The sequence below is a fragment of the Halichoerus grypus genome, chromosome 3, assembly GCF_964656455.1.
Source record: "Halichoerus grypus chromosome 3, mHalGry1.hap1.1, whole genome shotgun sequence".
Taxonomy (NCBI): domain Eukaryota; kingdom Metazoa; phylum Chordata; class Mammalia; order Carnivora; family Phocidae; genus Halichoerus; species Halichoerus grypus.
Genome location: NC_135714.1, coordinates 160,018,061 through 160,035,757, shown reverse-complemented (window position 1 = coordinate 160,035,757; position 17,697 = coordinate 160,018,061). Strand labels below are relative to the sequence as shown.

The 17,697-nt window shown below is 50.0% G+C and overlaps 1 protein-coding gene and 1 long non-coding RNA gene across 12 annotated transcripts in view; one reads left to right on the top strand and one right to left on the bottom strand.

Moving 5' to 3' along the window:
• LOXL2 (lysyl oxidase like 2) overlaps positions 1-17,697 on the bottom strand; it is an 87,706-nt gene that overhangs the window by 58,441 nt on the left and 11,568 nt on the right. For 10 of the 11 annotated variants that reach the window (XR_013446596.1, XR_013446597.1, XR_013446598.1 and 7 more), the window contains one exon: positions 1,174-1,577. Coding sequence is in view for 8 of the 11 variants with exons in the window: in XM_078069506.1 (XP_077925632.1) it covers positions 1,174-1,528 (355 nt within the window). In the remaining 3 variants the exon portion in view is untranslated. Of the gene's footprint in view, positions 1-1,173; positions 1,578-11,034; positions 11,149-17,697 lie in introns of all 11 variants that reach the window. The other variant, XM_078069505.1, reaches the window with a different exon arrangement.
• On the top strand, positions 5,483-11,964 carry LOC118524793 (uncharacterized). Its single transcript, XR_004911836.2, has 3 exons — positions 5,483-5,594; positions 11,570-11,733; positions 11,862-11,964. It is a non-coding gene; the product is annotated as an uncharacterized LOC118524793 (long non-coding RNA).

The following is a 17,697-nucleotide window of genomic DNA, read 5'->3' as shown; positions in this document are numbered from 1 at the left end:
GTGGGATCGAGCCCTGTGTTGGGCTTCGCACTGGGTATAGAGGCTGCTTGGGATTCTCCCTCTTCCTCTCCCTCTGCCCCTCCCTGCCTCCCCCTCTCAAAAAAAACAAACAACAAACCAAAAAACAAACAAAAAACGGCCCAGCATTTGCTAACTCATCTTTGCTGCTTTAATCTTGTCACTGCTAGGGACCCCCAAGTAGGCCTCAGAGAACATTTTACTCTAAGTGTGGTCTCTTGGTCTGGTTACTCCCACAGAGCATATTCAACTGCATGGAGGTAAGATACATATGAGATTGGCTCCCTTTTCCCTATAATTTCTAGAATAACAGAAAGCAAGGGTTAGAAGGGACCATAATAATGATCTATTTCAATGACTCCCAAACCTGGCTACATATACGATCACTTGGGAGGCTTCCAAAAGTTAGAGTCCGAGACTCTAGCCCCGACCTTAAACCCAGAATATTACAGGTTAGCATTGCTCCCCCACCCCCCACAAGGACTGAGCTCAGGGTTCTGGGCTCCAGCACCTGCCCCCCACTCCATTCAAAGCTTTTACCAAAATACCTTTTTTTTTTTTAAATATATTGATTTGAACTCGACAAGGGACGAAAGAGTAGGCCAACCAAAGTGAAAAACCCAGAGCAACTCTGTTCCTGTGATGGATGAGCCCAGAACAGCGTCTTAGTGTTAACAGTGTGAAGGCTACATGAACAGCACATTGGGGAGAGTCAGGAACGCTGGCCTATGGGGAGCCTTTGTGCAAAAGAACAAAAGGCACCCCTTCGAGGAGGGGGCGACTGGAAGAAAGGCACCCCATCCCCTGGCTCACGCGGCCCCCAGGCAGGGCGCATGGGGCCCCGTGTAGAGACGGACTTCATCCCTTAGTGAGGGTCACCAACCGGTGTGCTCGGGCCAGGAGGAGGCATTTCCAGGACGCAAGACTTCCTGTGCTAACACCGGGAAAGCCCCGGGCAAAGCAGGACGGCTGGACCCTGGCCCCCTTCCCGGCACCCGTCTGTTCCCACCTTCCTGCCCAGACCCAGGAGGCTGTCCAGAGGCAGGATTATGGGGACCTGACACTTAACAGCAACTGCAGCTTCCTTTACCAGGACCGCTCCTGCTGGGGTTTCCAATGACACTAGCACTCGGTTCCAGAGCACAGAGCCTTTACCTTCCCCCTTGCCGTAGGAGGAGCTCGCGGTCCAGGCCTTGGCCTCCACGTATCCCAGCTCCCGGCAGACGACGTGGGCCGCATGGATGGAGAAGTCGTCGTCACACACGGTGCCCCACTGGCCGTTGTAGTACACCTCCACCCGGCCCTCGCTGTGCTTCCGCTTCTGGCCGGCCAGGCGCAGCTGGATCTTCACCACGTCTGACGGCACCTGGGGCCGGGGGTACTCGGGTGCCGGCTGCTGGAAGTACTCGGGGTAGTGGGGCCAGCCCTCGTACTGAGCCAGGCCCAGCGACGGCAGCAGCGAGAGCAGGGCCAGACAGCCTCCGAGGAGCCAGCCTCCACGCGTCTCCATCCCCGGCCTCTGGCTGGAGGACCCGAGCAAGGGGGCGCTGGGCAGCGTCCTGGAAGACAGGGAGGGATGCAGGTGACGGGGGGTCTACAAAACGTCCAGCTTAGTATTTAAAGCTCTTCACCTTCTGGACCCCGACCTCCTCTCTCCTCCCACCTGAGACTCCAGCCGACAGGTGTGTGAATCCCTACCTCTTCTGCCCACCCACCTTTCCCTAGCTCTGAAATGCTTTTTCTCAGTGGGGCTCCTGGCAGGCACAAGGGCACATTCACACTTCATTTGAGCAGAGTTCTTTTTTTTAAGATTTTATTTCTTTATTTGACAGAGAGAGAGAGAGAGTGAGCACAAGCAGGGGGAGCAGCAGAGGGAGAGGGAGAAGCAGGCGTCCCACTGAGCAGGGAGCCCGATGCGGGGCTCGATCCCAGGACCCTGGGATTATGACCTGAGCCGAAGGCAGACGCTTAACGGACTGAGCCCCCCAGGCGCCCCTTGAGCAGAGTTCTTAAAAAGCCCATCCGCAGAGATGTGAGCAGAGTTCAGGGGAACGAAGGAAAGACAGCATGATACCCGGGGCTGGCACCAGAGGAGAGCTGTTCCCGCGCCAGCTTGAGGGGCCGGGAGGAGTGGTGGCCAGTGTCAGAGAGAACGGCCAAGCCTGTTTGGAGCTGTGGCTTCAGGGAAGGGTCTTAAGGCCAAACCACAGCCACAGGAGTAGGCGGAAAAAATACCTGACCTCTCTCCCTCTCTCCTGGTCTCCTGCTCTCTTTCCGGTTATCTCCTACTGGGCAAGCCCACCCTGCCGCCCGAAGCCAAGCCTGTATGGGTAGGCCTCCTGGGGCACAGGGGATGGTGGGGAGGGAGGGCATCAGGTGGAAAGGGCAAGCTGAAGGCATCCAGCACATTCTCCATCTTCCTGCTCACGTCTGTACAGCTGGGTCCCCAGGGCCCAGGCCCGTGCCCGCCTCCGTCATGCCATATCCCTACGGAAGTGGCCTCCGGGGTTCTCTCCTTCCCAGGTGGGCTCATCATCTAGACATGCTTCTCAACCTTTCCAGACACCTCCACGTCCCCAGGTAGGTTACAAACTTCTCAAGGGCAGGACTTGAAAGCTCATTCTTTGGCTGCTCCAGAGTAAACATGACAGGTTCACGGACAGGTTTATTGAACGAGAAGGTGATCTGGTTCCAGGGACTGAGCCACTGGTGAGGTATGGAGCTTGAGAGCACTGCATGGAAGGAGTCCCGTGTGCACTCTGGGCGTTCCTGTGTGTGGTGTCGTCCTTCCTTTGGGACGTTAACTGACCTGGACAGAAATGGCCCCTTCCGGGTGCACAGAGTACCACAGGAAGAACACCATGTTTGACTCACACGGGCTGCTCTTCTCTCTGCACACTCCTAGGGCTCTGCTCTCAGGCTCCAGGCCTTCAGACACACCCACACCCCTGACCTCATTACACTGTGTACCCGGGACCGCATGACGGGCGAGGCTGCTGAATGCGGAGGTCAGTGGCAAAGTCTCCTTAAAAAGCCCTCATACAGGGCCTGTCCTTAGCTGAGCTTTGGTTTCTGCAAGCAGCAGCGTCAGACGGTCCCGATGCCAGTGATGGCCTGGGGACAGTTCCGTCCCTTTTCACGGCATCTGTCCCTGAGGGGTGCAGGGGGCTGAGACCAGTCTGCTCTTAGCACAGAGGGGAGGCAAACAGGAGAGGGGCTGAGTGGCCTGTCCTCAGGCAAGGGAGGACTGGACAGCAGAGTAGGGGGGGCGCACAGACTCTAGAGCTAGACAGCTTGGGTTTGAATCTTCATTCTGATCCATACCTTCTGTGCAACCTCAGGCAAATACTTAACTTCTCTGTGCCTCTGTGTTTCCTATCTATAACATGGGGATAATACTATCTGGCTCACAGAAGTGTCATGAAGATTGACTGAATGGCACATCGTAAGGACTACTGGAGCATTTCCTAAGTGAAAAATTTAAATTCTCAAGACTGTGGTCACCATACCCAGGTGGAGACTACCACTAAGAATTCCACAGTGAGGATTATAGCAAAAGATAAGTACTTAGGTCATGTGTCCTGGTCCTTCCATAGTCCAGAGAGAGGGAATACTAGCTTAAAAGGACTGCAGGTGTTTCCCAGGAGAGGAAGCAGTCTTGGGATGTGGGGCCCCAGAAGCAAAACTGGGACCAGCAGGTGGAAGCTAAAAGTAAAATACTTTCTATTTTAACCATGTACAAAGGGTTAGGCTAATCGTATTCAGTACATGGCACCTCACCATTGAGGAAGGACCAGATAATGGCCCAGAACTGTCAGGACGGCCAGGCAGTGCCCAGTCCCCCATAGTGGGCTCGGGGCAAAGATGCCAGTGCTTGGGGGTCGGTCAGGCCCGAGGACTGTGGAAGGCCCCCCAGTTTCACTGGAGATCCACCCATCGTCATCCTGTGACTCACGAGCAAGGTCGGAAAGTCAGGGGGGCTCCTGCAATAGCCCCTTTCAGGCACAGCCTGGCAAATGAGCAGTGTGGCTCTGAAGGGAGGCCTCGTCGCCTCCCCTGGTCACACTCCATTCCCATCAGAGCACGTTTGCCCCCCGCAGGCTTGATCAACCATGCCTCACTAAAACCTCGAGGCCTGCTGGGGAGAAGGCAGGGATCATGATTCTTCTACAAGGGAGAAACTCAAGAACCAGAGAGGATTAAGGACTTCCCTGGAGTTGCACATCAGTGCAGGCAAAGCCAGAACTAGAAATCCCAAGCTGCCGCGACATCAACAATCCACCAGCACATAATAGGAAAGGCCCAAAGTCTGCCTGGGGCATAGAAGCCTCTAGAGTTTGGCCCATACCTACATGCTTGGCTTCAGTTCCAACGACCCTTCTCTCCCCGCTCTCACTCCAGATCTTCACATGACACCTGTCCAATCATATCAGCCTCTACTCGGCGGAAGCTTTACACCTAGATCAATGTGCCCCTAACCCCTCCCTCTCCCCTTCCCTCCAAATAGTATATGTCGCAAGCCCACCCATTCTTCAAGAAAACTTTCCCAGATGCTCCTGTAGGGGCTAAAGGTGGGCCACTCTAAGATGGGCCGCTCTAGCATGAAGATTATTTTGAGTTAAAAGCAATCAAAACCCAGCAGATTCAGGAAAAGCTCTTCACCTCCCCCTCAACTGCCTAAAAAGAATTTAGATAGAGGACCTGCCCCAGGAAGAGAGCTGTCACCACAGAGAACTACATTACGATATGAACTGAGTGTGGTAGACAGGGAGGAACCTAGCAAGGCCTGTTTGATCCAAGTCCTGTGGTCCCACTGTTTCTGAGGGGCCTGAGCGGCCCCCCTCCCCAACATTTGTTTATCAAACATTTATTTTTTCATCTTCCTGTGAATTGCATTCCTTCCTTTGAAGTCCCAGACACCTACCTCCTTTCTTTAGTTGAGGAAGACGTATGTACCTCATTTTGCCTGACTGTCTTTGGAGTTTCCATGTCTGTGTAGATTCCCTATATGTATGAAATTAAATCTGATTTTTCTCCTGTTAATCTGTCTTATGTCAATATGACTCTTAGCCCAGCTAGAAGGGCCTTGGAGGGCAGAGGAAATTCTTCCTCTAATCAGAATGAATGTCTTCTCTGATTTCCTTTAAAATAGCATTTTGTTTGTGCTTTACACAATTAACCTTCCCAGGGCTAGTTAACTCCTTGAGATCTTTATCATCTCAACTCACAAGTGTAGTTTTCATATGCAAACCAACCAATCCAGAGCCCTGTCCTCTCAACTACCTCCTTACCAAAAATCTCATACTTTGGGTCACTATCCCTCTGCCCTAATCACCCCAAGGCCAGGTACCAGACAACTTGAGACAGCCCCTCAGCCCGAGTGAGCTGAAATCATTTGACCAGCCAATCCTAAACCTGCTTAGCCTGCTTCTTAGGCCTCACCCATTCCTTCCTGTGACAGTCACAAGAAAGGCTCTTGCCCACAGTTTCCCCTCACTCCCTCTGCCTGTGACCAACCCTGGTGCTTCCCCGTGTGGTCCCTTATTGTGTGCCTTGCCTCCCATTTCTAGGAATCAGTGAGTATAAACTTCTTCCTTCATAACGGTTTATTTTTTAAGCGGCCATTTTTAAAAAGAAATCTTACTCTCTGCATGTGCCTATCTCCACACTGTTCCACCCGTCTTCCTGGATTCTCCAACCTGTGGGAATGGCCAGTGTTCAACTCCTAAATCTTTCCTAGAAAAGTGCTCCTGAATTTTTTGTTTCTTTTGTGGAGACTTCTGCTTCCTACTCTGGGGGATTGTAAAGTATTAGACCCAGATGCTTCTCTCTTCTTTCAAAATTAACTTTTATGCTTTTTTCTTCTGGAAAAGTTACGCAACTAGTGATAAAAACCTGGATAATGCAAACAAGTAAAAGGAAGAAAATAATTCGCAATATCACTGATGGAGGGAACCATTACCAACACTGTGCTATGTACCCCTCCAGACTTTTTTTGTACATATGTATAAACTTTAAAACACTGGAATAATTTTCTACATACTTGCTGTGTAAACTGCGTTTCACAATTACCAGTATATTGCAAATATTATGCCACTTTGACTTTTCTTTACAAGATTTTTATCGATATACCATAAAATTGGATAATCTTGTCACAAAATTTTTGACTGCTATAAACATTGTGGAAATGAATATCCTTGTAGCTAAAACTCTGCACAGTCTTGGGATAAATTCCAAAAAGTAAAATTGCTGGGTCAAAGAGCGGCAAAAAGTCAACACTTTTGCAAAACTATATTAACTGCCCTCCAGAAACACTGTCAACTTGTGCATCAGCCAGCAGTATGTAGATTTCCCCACAAATTCAAAATTCTAGCCATGATCAGGTTTTTAAACCTTTCTCCATCTGATAAGCGGAAAAGAGTATTTTTGTTTTAACCAGCATTTCTATTGTTACTAGTGAGGTTGAGTGCCCCCCGCCCCCATTCTTATTGGCCACCTGCATTTCCTTTCTTCCTTCCTTCCTTTCTCTCTTTCCTTCCTTCCTTCCTTTCTCTCTCTCTTCCTTCCCTTTTTTCTTTCTCTCTCCCTCCCTCCCTTTCTTTTCTTTCTCTCTCTCTCCACCTCCCTCCCTCCCTTCCTTTTTTTTTTTTTTTGAAATTCTCTCTTCATGCTTTTTATCCCCTTTTCTACTGAATGTTCGTCTTTCCCTTGTGGCTTTGTAAAATCCATTTTTCTCATTGGCATCCGAACGACCCTCAGGAGGGAAAAAACTGCCAGGTGAAAACCAACGTCCAAAGCACAGCCTGGGTGGGCACAGAGCAACATGCCCTGGGTCTCTCCTCACGCTGCCCCTCTTCGAGGCCGGAGGCCTGGCCTGCCGCTCCCAAGCGCCCTGCACTTGAGCTTGGGTTCAGCCCCTCCTCGGCCTGAGAGACCCCAGCTGCCTGGAGCAAGGCGGCCCACGGGGAATCCGTCCAGGGTGGTCCCCGTTTCTGGCCACCGCCGGCAGCCTGCGGCGCCCCGCGCCCCTGATGCCGCGGGTGGAACGGAGCCGGGCGCCGGGAGGCCCAGGTCCGAGCTGCGGAGGGCGGGCCCGGGCCTGCGGGCTCGGCGCTCCCTCCTTCCCCGGGGCGGGCGCGGCACTCAGTCGGGCCGCCCTCCCAGCCCACTAGGGGCCCGGGCCGCCCAAGTCTTCCGGGGCCGGCAGCGGCCGCACTCGGCCCGGCGTGGGCGCACACGTGAGCCCGCGGGGGCGCGGGGCGCGGCACTGGGGTGACCACGGTCCCCGGAGGGCGGGGCGGGGCGGGGGGGGCGGACCGCGCGCTGACCCGGCGGCCTGGACTCCCCGGCCCCGCGGCGGCCGCGCTGGAGCCAAACGGGGGCGGCCGGCGGCGGGGCGCTGCCTCCGGGGCCTCTCCGGGAACCAGGGCCAGGTGAGGACAGGGTGGGCTGGGCCAAGTTCCGTGGGAGCGGGTGTCCCCTCTCTGCTCGCATTGCCCACGTGTGTGTCTGGGGGGTGCCGTTGGTGATCTGGCACTGGACACGACCCCCAGGCTTAGCCCGGTGCCTGGCGCATGTTAGATCCTTATTTTAGAAGATTTGGGTAATGGCAGGGTGCAGCTGGCTCAGAGTAGACCCATCCTCATTCCTGGAAGAGGGGAGGGGGAGGGCAGAGACCAGGCCGACCGCAGGCCTTCCAGATGGTGGGTGAGAGTCACAGTTTTACTTGTAACAACAGACCTCACAAAGGAGCTGGAACAGAGCACCAGGCAGAAGTTCTGAGATTATAGTTACGTTGGCACAGCTCTCTTACCCCTAGAAAACCATTTCCCCTTCTTGAGTGTTTTTCTCTGTAAAATAGATATATCGTTCTGACCTGTGATAAAAATGTATTCAGCCAATGAAAACAGTGGCAAAAGCAGAGCAAAAACTTGATCACCTTATCCGTACTTTTCCCTGGGAGGTGAGAGCTCCATCGTTGCCCAAGCTGTCTTCCCCAAACCCAGCTCTCTCATACAAAGCCATTACTTTCATGTTTTCTGGTGCCTTGTGTGAATTCCCAGTTGTGGGAATTCAGAGGACAGGGGTGACAGCAGTCAAACCTCACGAAAGACTCCCTCTACTTTCTGCCATTGATGTAGATAATGTCTCATATTGCATACATACTTGTTCCAGAAAGGATCATTAGAGCAGGTGAAAAATGCCATTTTTTAATTGAACAATTGCAGGGTTTGGGACTGAATTTTGGTAACGCGTGCAGTATAGCTCCCTTCTGTGGACTTTTCCTCTCCGAGGAGGTGACAGATAAGAATTCAGGTGCAGAAAACACGCCCTCCCTTCTTTTCCTGCAAGAATGGAGGAACAGCCTATACGGCCGCCCGGTTCCTGTGCTCCATCTCCTTACTCACCTCCTTTTAGTTCAGAGACTCTTTATCACTTGTGCTATGTAAACGAAAAGTAGTATTATACTTAATGAGTATTTAACTGAGCACCTATTATGTACCCAGTGTGGAGGAGCTGCGGTGGGAGAGACAGAAGAAATGGGAGGTGCTCCCATTCTTGTGGGGTGGGTCCTATCTCCCCATCTAGAATTCTGTCCTCATTTTCCTCCCATTGTCTCTTGGGCGGGTCCTATCTCTCTGGAATGGGAGAACCATAGAAGAGAATTTACTCAAGTTTTAAATAGGTGGGCCCAGATTATGGGAGTGTTAAGAGTTATGGGTATAAGAGGTCCGTGTGAGTTAGAACAAAATCAGAGGTTTTTTGCCAGAAAGTACGAGGCAGGGCCATTTGAAAGGGGAAGGCCATGTCCGGGTCACTTAGCTAAGGGAGCAAGAGCAGGGAATAATTTGTAGCTCCGGCTTCCCAAATTCAGGACTCCTGCCGCTTGAGTACCAAGGTCAGGAGAGTCTCTGGGAGGAGGACGGCCTTGAGCAGGGCTTGGAAGAAGAATTAGGAAAAGAAAACATGGAGTAGGCTGGACTGGAGCAAACTAGTGTGGAAAGCAGTGGGTGTGGAAATCAGCCATCCGTGCAGGGACAGAAGGAGGTGGCATTTGGAAGACAGTGTTTACAAGGTGCTGGAAAAGAAGGATGGAATGGGCAGACCTTCAGCGCAGCAGGGGAATTCAGAGCCAGTCCATCAAGTCAGCCAGTCCATCTCATTTCACTTTATAGATAAAAGAAATGAGGACCAAGGGTTTACTGGATTGCCCCATGGTCAATCGTTAGTAACTGGCAGAGCCTTTCTTGACCTTGGGTATCTTGGCTTCCAATTCTGCCTCCTATACTGGGATGCCTTTGTCTGTCCCTGTCTGTCCCCATTTTGTTTCTTATAAGTGCCTGGCTGAGGTCAGGTTGCAGAGGACCTGGAACCATCCTGCTGGACCCCAAGATGCAGCCAGGGACCATGACAAGAGCTCGGGCTCTCAGTCTCTTCTGTAGTCTGAGTCCCTGCCACCCCCAGCCCCCAATCCCTCATCTGTGCCAGGAAGAGGGTGCGCTAGCACAGGGAAGGGAAGCAGAGGTCGACTTGCATGTCACATTCACCCAGCTAGTGGTGGCTATCTAGGGAGCTGAGTGGCATCAAGGCCTAAGAGGCTAGAGGGCTGGCATGGGTTTGTGAGGACTGCCACAGAGTGGGGCAGGAGGGTGGCAGCATGCCTGCTGGGCATTTGCTGTCCTAGGCACGGGACAAATGATCTTAAGAACTTTCTGGTTCTCAGATTTTATGAATCCACTGAGGTCCTAAACGTCCTGGGTGAGACTATTGTTATGGGTTTAACTGTGTTCCCTGCCTTGCTCTGGTCAGTCTTTCTAGGGGCTGATGCTTCCCTCTCTGAGCCCTGGTCCTGATTCTGCTGCTAGACCTCAGGAATGCTTCCTCCCTGGATCTCTGCTCTGATGCTCTGCTGCTGAGCCCACCCCAGACACATGCTCCACCACCCCTCTGTGTGCGCATCTACTCTGTTCCACAGCTTCTCTATCCACATCCGCTGGTCGGATCAGATGGCCATCTGATACTTGATATGCCTCTCCATGGTGGTTTTAAAACAAGCTCTCTTCTATGATCATAGGTCAAAGCACTATTGAAGTCAAGTGGATGGGAGGGGGCCTTTGGCTCCCTCATCTTGCAATGTGTGGGTCCTCTTGCCTCTCGGCAACCCTTCCTCTGGTATCTATTGGCATCATTGGTTCCCTGGAGAGGTCTGTTGGGCATCTTGGAATCAGAACACAAATGTCTGAATCCTGCCTTCATCACCTCCAAGCTCTATTGATTTGGGGACAATTTACCTTTTTTTTTTTTTTTAAGATTTTATTTATTTATTTGATGAGAGAGACACAGCGAGAGAGGAACACAAGCAGGGGGAGTGGGAGAGGGAGAAGCAGGCTTCCCGCTGAGCAGGGAGCCCAATGCAGGACTCAGTCCCAGGACCCTGGGATCATGACCTGAGCTGAAGGCAGACGCTTAACAACTGAGCCACCCAGGTGCCCCAACAAATTACTTTTAGAGCCTGAATTTCCTCTTTGGATTATGGAAATAACCTTCCGTGTGCGTGTGTGTGTGTGTGTGTGTGTATTAAATAAAATAATGTAAAAATTCCTAGCACACAGCATAGACTCATTCACATTAGTTTTCTTCTTTCCTTCCTGCCAACTCAGAACCCCCGATTGTGGGTACTCAGTACATATTTATTGAGTAAGTAAAATTCCTATTCACATCTTCACACCCTACCCAAATTGCCTTTTTCTTCTGATCAATTGCATTGGAAAGCAAGGTGATAAATTCTTCCCTTATGAAATTATTGTGTTTAGGGATGTAACACCTTAAAGAGTAAGTTAATTACTCTTCTAAGGACAGGGCACTTTTACACTGTAAGAGGAACTCCTAGATATGAATTCCAATCGTCGAGTTTTACATATTGTACAATGTTAGAAGCAAGGCCAACAGGGTTTTTCCTGAGTGGGTGGACCTTCCCCATGCCCTTCAGATCAGCTGCCATAGGTACCTGCTTACCTCTGAAATTCACTGTGTAGTGAAGGTGGGAGGCAGGCGTTGGGATGATTTATGGAAGATGAAGATCCCCTGGGATCCTAAAATCTCACCCGACCAGATCATCAGTGCTGGTATCTAGACGAGAGTCATGGGCTATAAGGTGGGATCTGGGAGAGACAGAGTAAGGCACAATTCCGACTCATCACAGCTGATTTCCTCGGAAATGTGCCGACACACCTGTTAGCCCTCAAAGGATGAGCCCCTAACCACCTGCTGGACTTGAGAGCCTAAGGGCCGGTGAAGGTCTGAGGCAGTGAGCCATGCTGACACTTAGAGGGGAGAAGAGTTGTGTCTGCAGGGTCCACATGGCAGTCCCACAGGGAGCGGTGACTCCTCAAGACCCACCTCCTCGAAGCAGCCAGCTCCAGCTACTTCTGCCTTCCCGGCTTACCTCCAACAACACCTTTAGCTGTGCTCCGGAAGCTAGAGGGGGCTGGGCATCATCTCGTGCTTTGAGCATGCCCGGTAGGCCAAGCATATTCCATTCCCTCTCTAGGCCATTTCCAAATAGATGCCAGCCTCAGGAAGGAAGGCAGAACGAAAGCTTACGGGGCAGCTCAACAGGCTCCATCTTTCAGCAGAACATTATATTAGAAGGTGCCGAGAGGTAGATGTGCTTCACCTCTGGGGGTCTGGTCATTTTGCTGTGCAAAGATTGTGGTGAGTAATTCCACACTTGTCCCCCCACCCAGGGACATACAAAATTTTCTTACTCTCTGCCTGTTTTACGTATTCATTTGCCCTCATCCCCACCTTCTTCTAAAAGTATGATCTCTGCTTTTATACAGAAACCTGGACACTACATGGGCTGGTGTTGAAGGTGGGATTCTATTACAGAAAAAGCTGGATTTTTTAAAAAAATAAACAAACTCTGTTTTTATTGATCACTCATTCTGTATCAATTACCATGTGGAAAGTGCCTTACAGGTACGGACCAATTTAATTCTCTAGACCAGAGCTTCCCGATAGAAACATAATGCGAGCCACATATATGATTTAAATTTTTCTGGTAGCCACATTAAAAAAGTAAAATGAGGGCCACCTGGTTGGCTCAGTGGGTTAAGTGTCTGTCTTCAGCTCAGGTCATGATCCTGGAGTCCCGGGATTGAGCCCTATATCGGGCTCCCTGCTCAACGGAGAGCCTGCTTCTCCCCCTGCCCCTGACCCCACTCGTACTCTCTCACTCTCTCTCTCAAATAAATACATAAAATCTTAAAAAAAAGTAAAATGAAATAGGTGAAATTAATGTTAATGATATATTCTATTTAACCCAAATACATCACAAATATTATCATTCCAGTATGTATTCAATATAAAATTATTAATGAGATACTTCACATTCTTTTCTTGTACTAAGTCTTTGAAATCTGGTGAGTACATTCACAGCACATCTCAATTCGGTGGAGCACATTTGAGGTGCTCGGCGGCCCCACAATATCCCACTTGTGCCTACTGGATGGCACAGCTCCAGGAAACCCTCTGAGAGAGTGTTATCAGCATCCCTACTGCCCCCAGGAAAAACGGAGGGACAGAAAGGCTACGTGGTTTTCCTAAGGTCACATAGCTAAAAGGTGATCAAGCTGGGATTTGCATCCAGGCAGCCAGATACCAGAGCTGATATGTTTATTCACTAATCGTTCTTATCCCTGTGGCTGAGACAAGCATACTCTGGTATCCCCGTCCTTGCCCAGGGACCAATTTGCTTGAGAAGACTGCTTTGGGTTAAAGGATTTGAGCTTCACTAATAAACGTACCAGGCTCCAAATGATAACAAACAAAAGCAAAGGAAAGCCTGAATTATAATTTCAATAAAACAAACAGAAGAGCACTGGGTCTCTTACCTTTTCTGGTGCCTAATCATAAACAAATATGGTAAATTTTCCCTTTACCTTTCTGGACTTTTTTTTTTTTAACGATTTTATTTATTTGACAGAGAAAGAGAGAGCACAAGCAGGGGGAGGGCAGGCAGAGGGAGAGGGAGAAGCAGACTCACCACTGAGCAGGGAGCCTGATGCGGGGCTCGATCCCAGGACCCTGGGATCATGACCTGAGCCGAAGGCAGACGCTTAGCCAACTGAGCCACCAGGTGCCCCTACCTTTCTGGACATTTGATGACATTTGGATTGATGGAAGACACTTTCCTCCTCCTCACACCTGCTCTATCAGTCCTGGTCAGAAATTTTATTCTGCTAAAGACATTAAAAAAAAAAAATGGTGGAGACATCTGACCAAATGTGGTATCTGCTACCACAGCTGGGAGAGTTTTTGGCAACAAAGAAGATCTATTTTCAGCATTCACCTTTGAAGACCTCCCAGGTCCCAATAAGGGTCTATGCCAGTGAGGAAGCATCACCACCCAACAGGGATATTCCAGGAGCATCCTCCACCCAGAACACAGGCCAGCTGGGTCAGTGGAACATTTCTGCAGCTTGCGCACACATACCAAAAAGCGAGCTCAACAGGGTTTCAGCAACCCTCTCCAGGCAAGCTGAGGAAAGTTCACAAGGGGGAAGCTCACCTTGGAGAGTATTCTGTTAAAACCTCATCTGACTGAAGTCTAGGAACTACGGTAGCAGATGGTCTTAATTATTCACACAGTTTAGCTCGGGAGTGGGCCATCATCAGAGGGTTCAAGGCAAGATGCCCATGGACTGCAGTATGTGATTAACATGAATGAGAGCCAGTGTGTGTCAGAAAAAAGTTGGCTGTGGCCGTGGATTATCAGAAAGTGGTAAATTATCTCTCCTAATGTTTTCTCACTTGGCTCTCGGCTAAGCAGTTGAGGACATTCTTATTTTAATTCAATCCGCTGGAGGATACAACTTTCACACAATGGATACTAATACAAGTTTGGCTAACAGGAGGCTCTATGCCCCCAGGGGGTATCTGGGAGAGATAGGGAAAGAATTCCTTCACATCACTGGGATTGAACGTACCAGGCATTCCTGACAAACATCAGCCAGACTCAGCTCACCTTCCTCAGGGGCCTTGAGCACTCCCTGCCCACAGTGGCCCACTCAGCCTGCACGTTCTTCCCCCATGAAGAACGGGTTGGATGCACTCCCACCTCTCTGTTCTCAGTAAGCAGCATGGAGTAATAGGTTAGAGGCATGCAAAACAGGCTTCAAATCTCATTTCCACTTCCCAGCTCTGTGACCTCAGGCACACTGAGATTTTCTAAGTCTCTGTATTTCATCTGTAAAACCGAAGCGATATGTACCTAAAAGCAACTTTTTAGAGGGAAAACAAGAAACATCTACTTTTCAGGATTGTTATAAAAATCAAAGATCGTATTTCTTAAGTTCCTGATCCACAGTAGGTGGTCAAAAATACCAGGTAAAGTGTTTAGGTTCAAACAAGTGCAGCCTGCTAGATTCGGGTCAGGCGATTTAAATGCCAACCGCAAGTTGCTAAACTGCATTATGGAAATGGTTGTATTTAATTTTGATCTTCAGATTTTGGGGAACTGGTAACTCCCAGGGATGAGCTTAGGTAGTTCCTCCTGGATCCAGCTCTTGGAACAACGCAGTTTAAAACTAGAAATATACATTTGCTCCAAAGAATATATGATATGGGAGAAAAGCTTAATTACCTAAATCAATACGTGTCTTCACATGTGCTGTATAAGCTAGGGAGGTGCCACCGTATGTGAAGGTCAATGGGAAGGTGGGCTCTAGGGAGTCTGCAGTGTCTGCAAATAAGACTTTTATTTATTTATTTATTTATTTATTTATTTATTTATTTTTAAAGATTTTGTTTATTTATTTGACAGCAAGAGAGACAGCGAGAGAGGGAACACAAGCAGGGGGAGTGGGAGAGGGAGAAGCAGGCTTCCCGCGGAGCAGGGAGCCCGACACGGGGCTCGATCCCAGGACCCCGGGATCACGACCTGAGCCGAAGGCAGACGCTTAACGACTGAGCCACCCAGGCACCCCTGCAAATAAGACTTTTAAGTGGGGTCTAAGTCATCCAATGCTTCTTGATCTTGCTGGGGCCGGGGACATGGTCAGAGAGAGAAAAAGAGTTTCTAAACCTGGATCTTGTCAAGTTTCTCATCTGATCAGAGCTTCTTCAATGGTCTGATAAACATCCTTCTTTGAGGACATCTTTAGCTTCAAAGCATATGTCACCTGAGGAACTTTCCAGTACATTCTAGAAACACTGATTTCTAGGATTCCAAGAGTGGCACTGTTTTCATAATGGATAAATATTTGAAAATCTTTTACTTAACTTTAACCAAGCAGGGCTCCAAAATACAAAGGAGAAAATGTAAAACTGGAATTTCCAAGGTCCTTTTCTTAGGCTACTATTTTCACAGCTGAATCATTCTGCCTAGCAAAGAATATGAAAGGCCTATTCCAAAGAAATCTGAGTCTCAAGTAGCCTTGGACCCACTCAAATGTTTTTCTTTCCCTAGAAGCAATCCTGTCTGAATCACTCCATCATCTACCTGAAAAAAAAAAAAAAAAAAAAGGGTATTCTGTGCTATAGAACTTGCCTGCCTAAAAATATTTTCTGAAAAGTCAAGTGGCTATTGACTTCCCCAGTGTAGCCTTAAACAATATGACGAGCCATGGCCTCTTACCACTGATGCCTCACTTTGGGGCACCCAGTCAAAAAATGCCCCTTGTGACCAACTGATTCCCAGTCAGTAACAAAGGCACGCACCGATGGGGGTGGGGGACACACTGTAAACACCATTTAGCAGAAAGCACTGCTCTTATGCAAGCTGATCCTCTCAACGGCACCCCCTCCGCCTGCCCACCAACAGGACTGTCTGGGGCCCTCCGAGAGCAGTCCTCACTCCAGCTTTGCATGACTGGCCCTGTCGTTTCTAGGCCCTTTGTAGGCAGGGAAATGAATGAATCATTCCTCCCAGCCCTGGCTCCACATCTTGTACTCTGCAGCTCCCAGGAAGGGGCCTTCCTGCCCCACACGGGGAGCGTCACATAACAAGGGTACCGCTCCCCAGCCAGGAGCAGCGAGCAGCCCACGATGCAAAGGGCACTTGCTTAGTGTTGGCTGACCACTGGAGCAAAGCACTCAGCAGAATTCTTTCACCCGGACAGAATGCTCCGCTCAACACCGCTGCCAGATGTCGGCATTCAGATAGGGGGTCAAGGGGTGGGCTGGGGGCTGTCTCCTTCTTCAGACCCTCACCGCCAGGGATTCCTGCTGGATCAGCAGGAGTGATGAATGGTCCTCATTCTCGGCCTAGGGCGCACCGCGGGAGGCGACCCCAGCTGCGGTCCTGGAGCTGCTTCTGGCCCCACACAGAACACATTCCTTTGTGGAAGAAGGCTGCCTTTGGTGAATGGGGTGTGCTCAGAGAATGAGGGAAGCGCTGGGGCACGGTGGGGCCTTTCTGAACCACCTCAGACAAGAATGCAGACTTTGATACCAGGCTAGGCCAGGGCTGGTCCATTTGGCCCCTGGCCAAAGATTCCACCTCCATCCTGTCTATTTCTGGCCCCGGAGCAGGAATGTTCAGGGCACAGGGAAATGGTGACAAGGGGAGCATATGAAGCTGAATTTTTTTTTCATCCTCCAGAAAGAGGCCTTTGTCAGGCGTAATTGGTTGTGATCAACTGGGGTTCCCCACAGTCCACCTCTGGCTCTGGGTGGAATCTCATTTTAACCAGGCTCTTTCTTGGGGAGGCTGAAGGTACAATTTCCAACTCTTAAAAAGTGTGCCCAGTAGAGACTCTCGGACTGGATCAGAAATATATATAGTGTCTGCAAGAGACGCGTTTTATCTTTATAGCACAGAGCCCATAGAGAGAGGCAGAGAACATCCAAACCCAATGCTGCCGCTTGAAGGCAGCTCTGTTAAAATGGCAGCGGGAACCGTGTGAGGCCAAGAGGCCCCTCGGGTTCAAATTAACCAATCCCTAGCCCCTAAAAAAAGGAAGACTACCAGAGAACATACAATAATGGAAAGAACAGGGTGTTGGCCTCTAGAGTGGTCTCAGATCCTGATCTGGCTTCTGCAAACAGAGAAGGGCCTTAAAACCATCTTAGTGAGCTGCACAGGAGGTATCGAGGGCCCAGGACAGTGACTGGCTCATGGCAATGCTCGATGAGTGGTGACTAGTACAATTATATACAATCAGCAAGAACCTGGAAAAAATCCCAGGAGGGGTGTCACTTCATCCATCAACCACTTTTTTTTTTTTTTAAAGATTTTATTTATTTATTTATTTGAGAGAGAATGAGAGACAGCACGAGAGGGCAGAGGGTCAGAGGGAGAAGCAGACCCCCCAGCTGAGCAGGGAGCCCGATGCGGGACTCGATCCCGGGACTCCAGGATCATGACCTGAGCCGAAGGCAGTTGCTTAATCAACTGAGCCACCCAGGCGCCCGACCCATTAACCACTCTTAACACACCACTTGGATAACAGGTTTTAACCATTCTCCCACCTCCCCCCATCTACACACACACTGTTTCCCAGAGCTAAGGATCAGTAGCCAAACTGGTCTGAGTTTCTGCACCCTTTCGAAGGGGAGGAGAACCAAAGCCAGAGCCAGAATGGTGTGCAGACTTGGTCAGCAATCCAATCACTGCAAACACGTTGCGTATTTAGGGCAGGAAGTGTTGTGGGGGATGGGACCCAGTGCATGCAA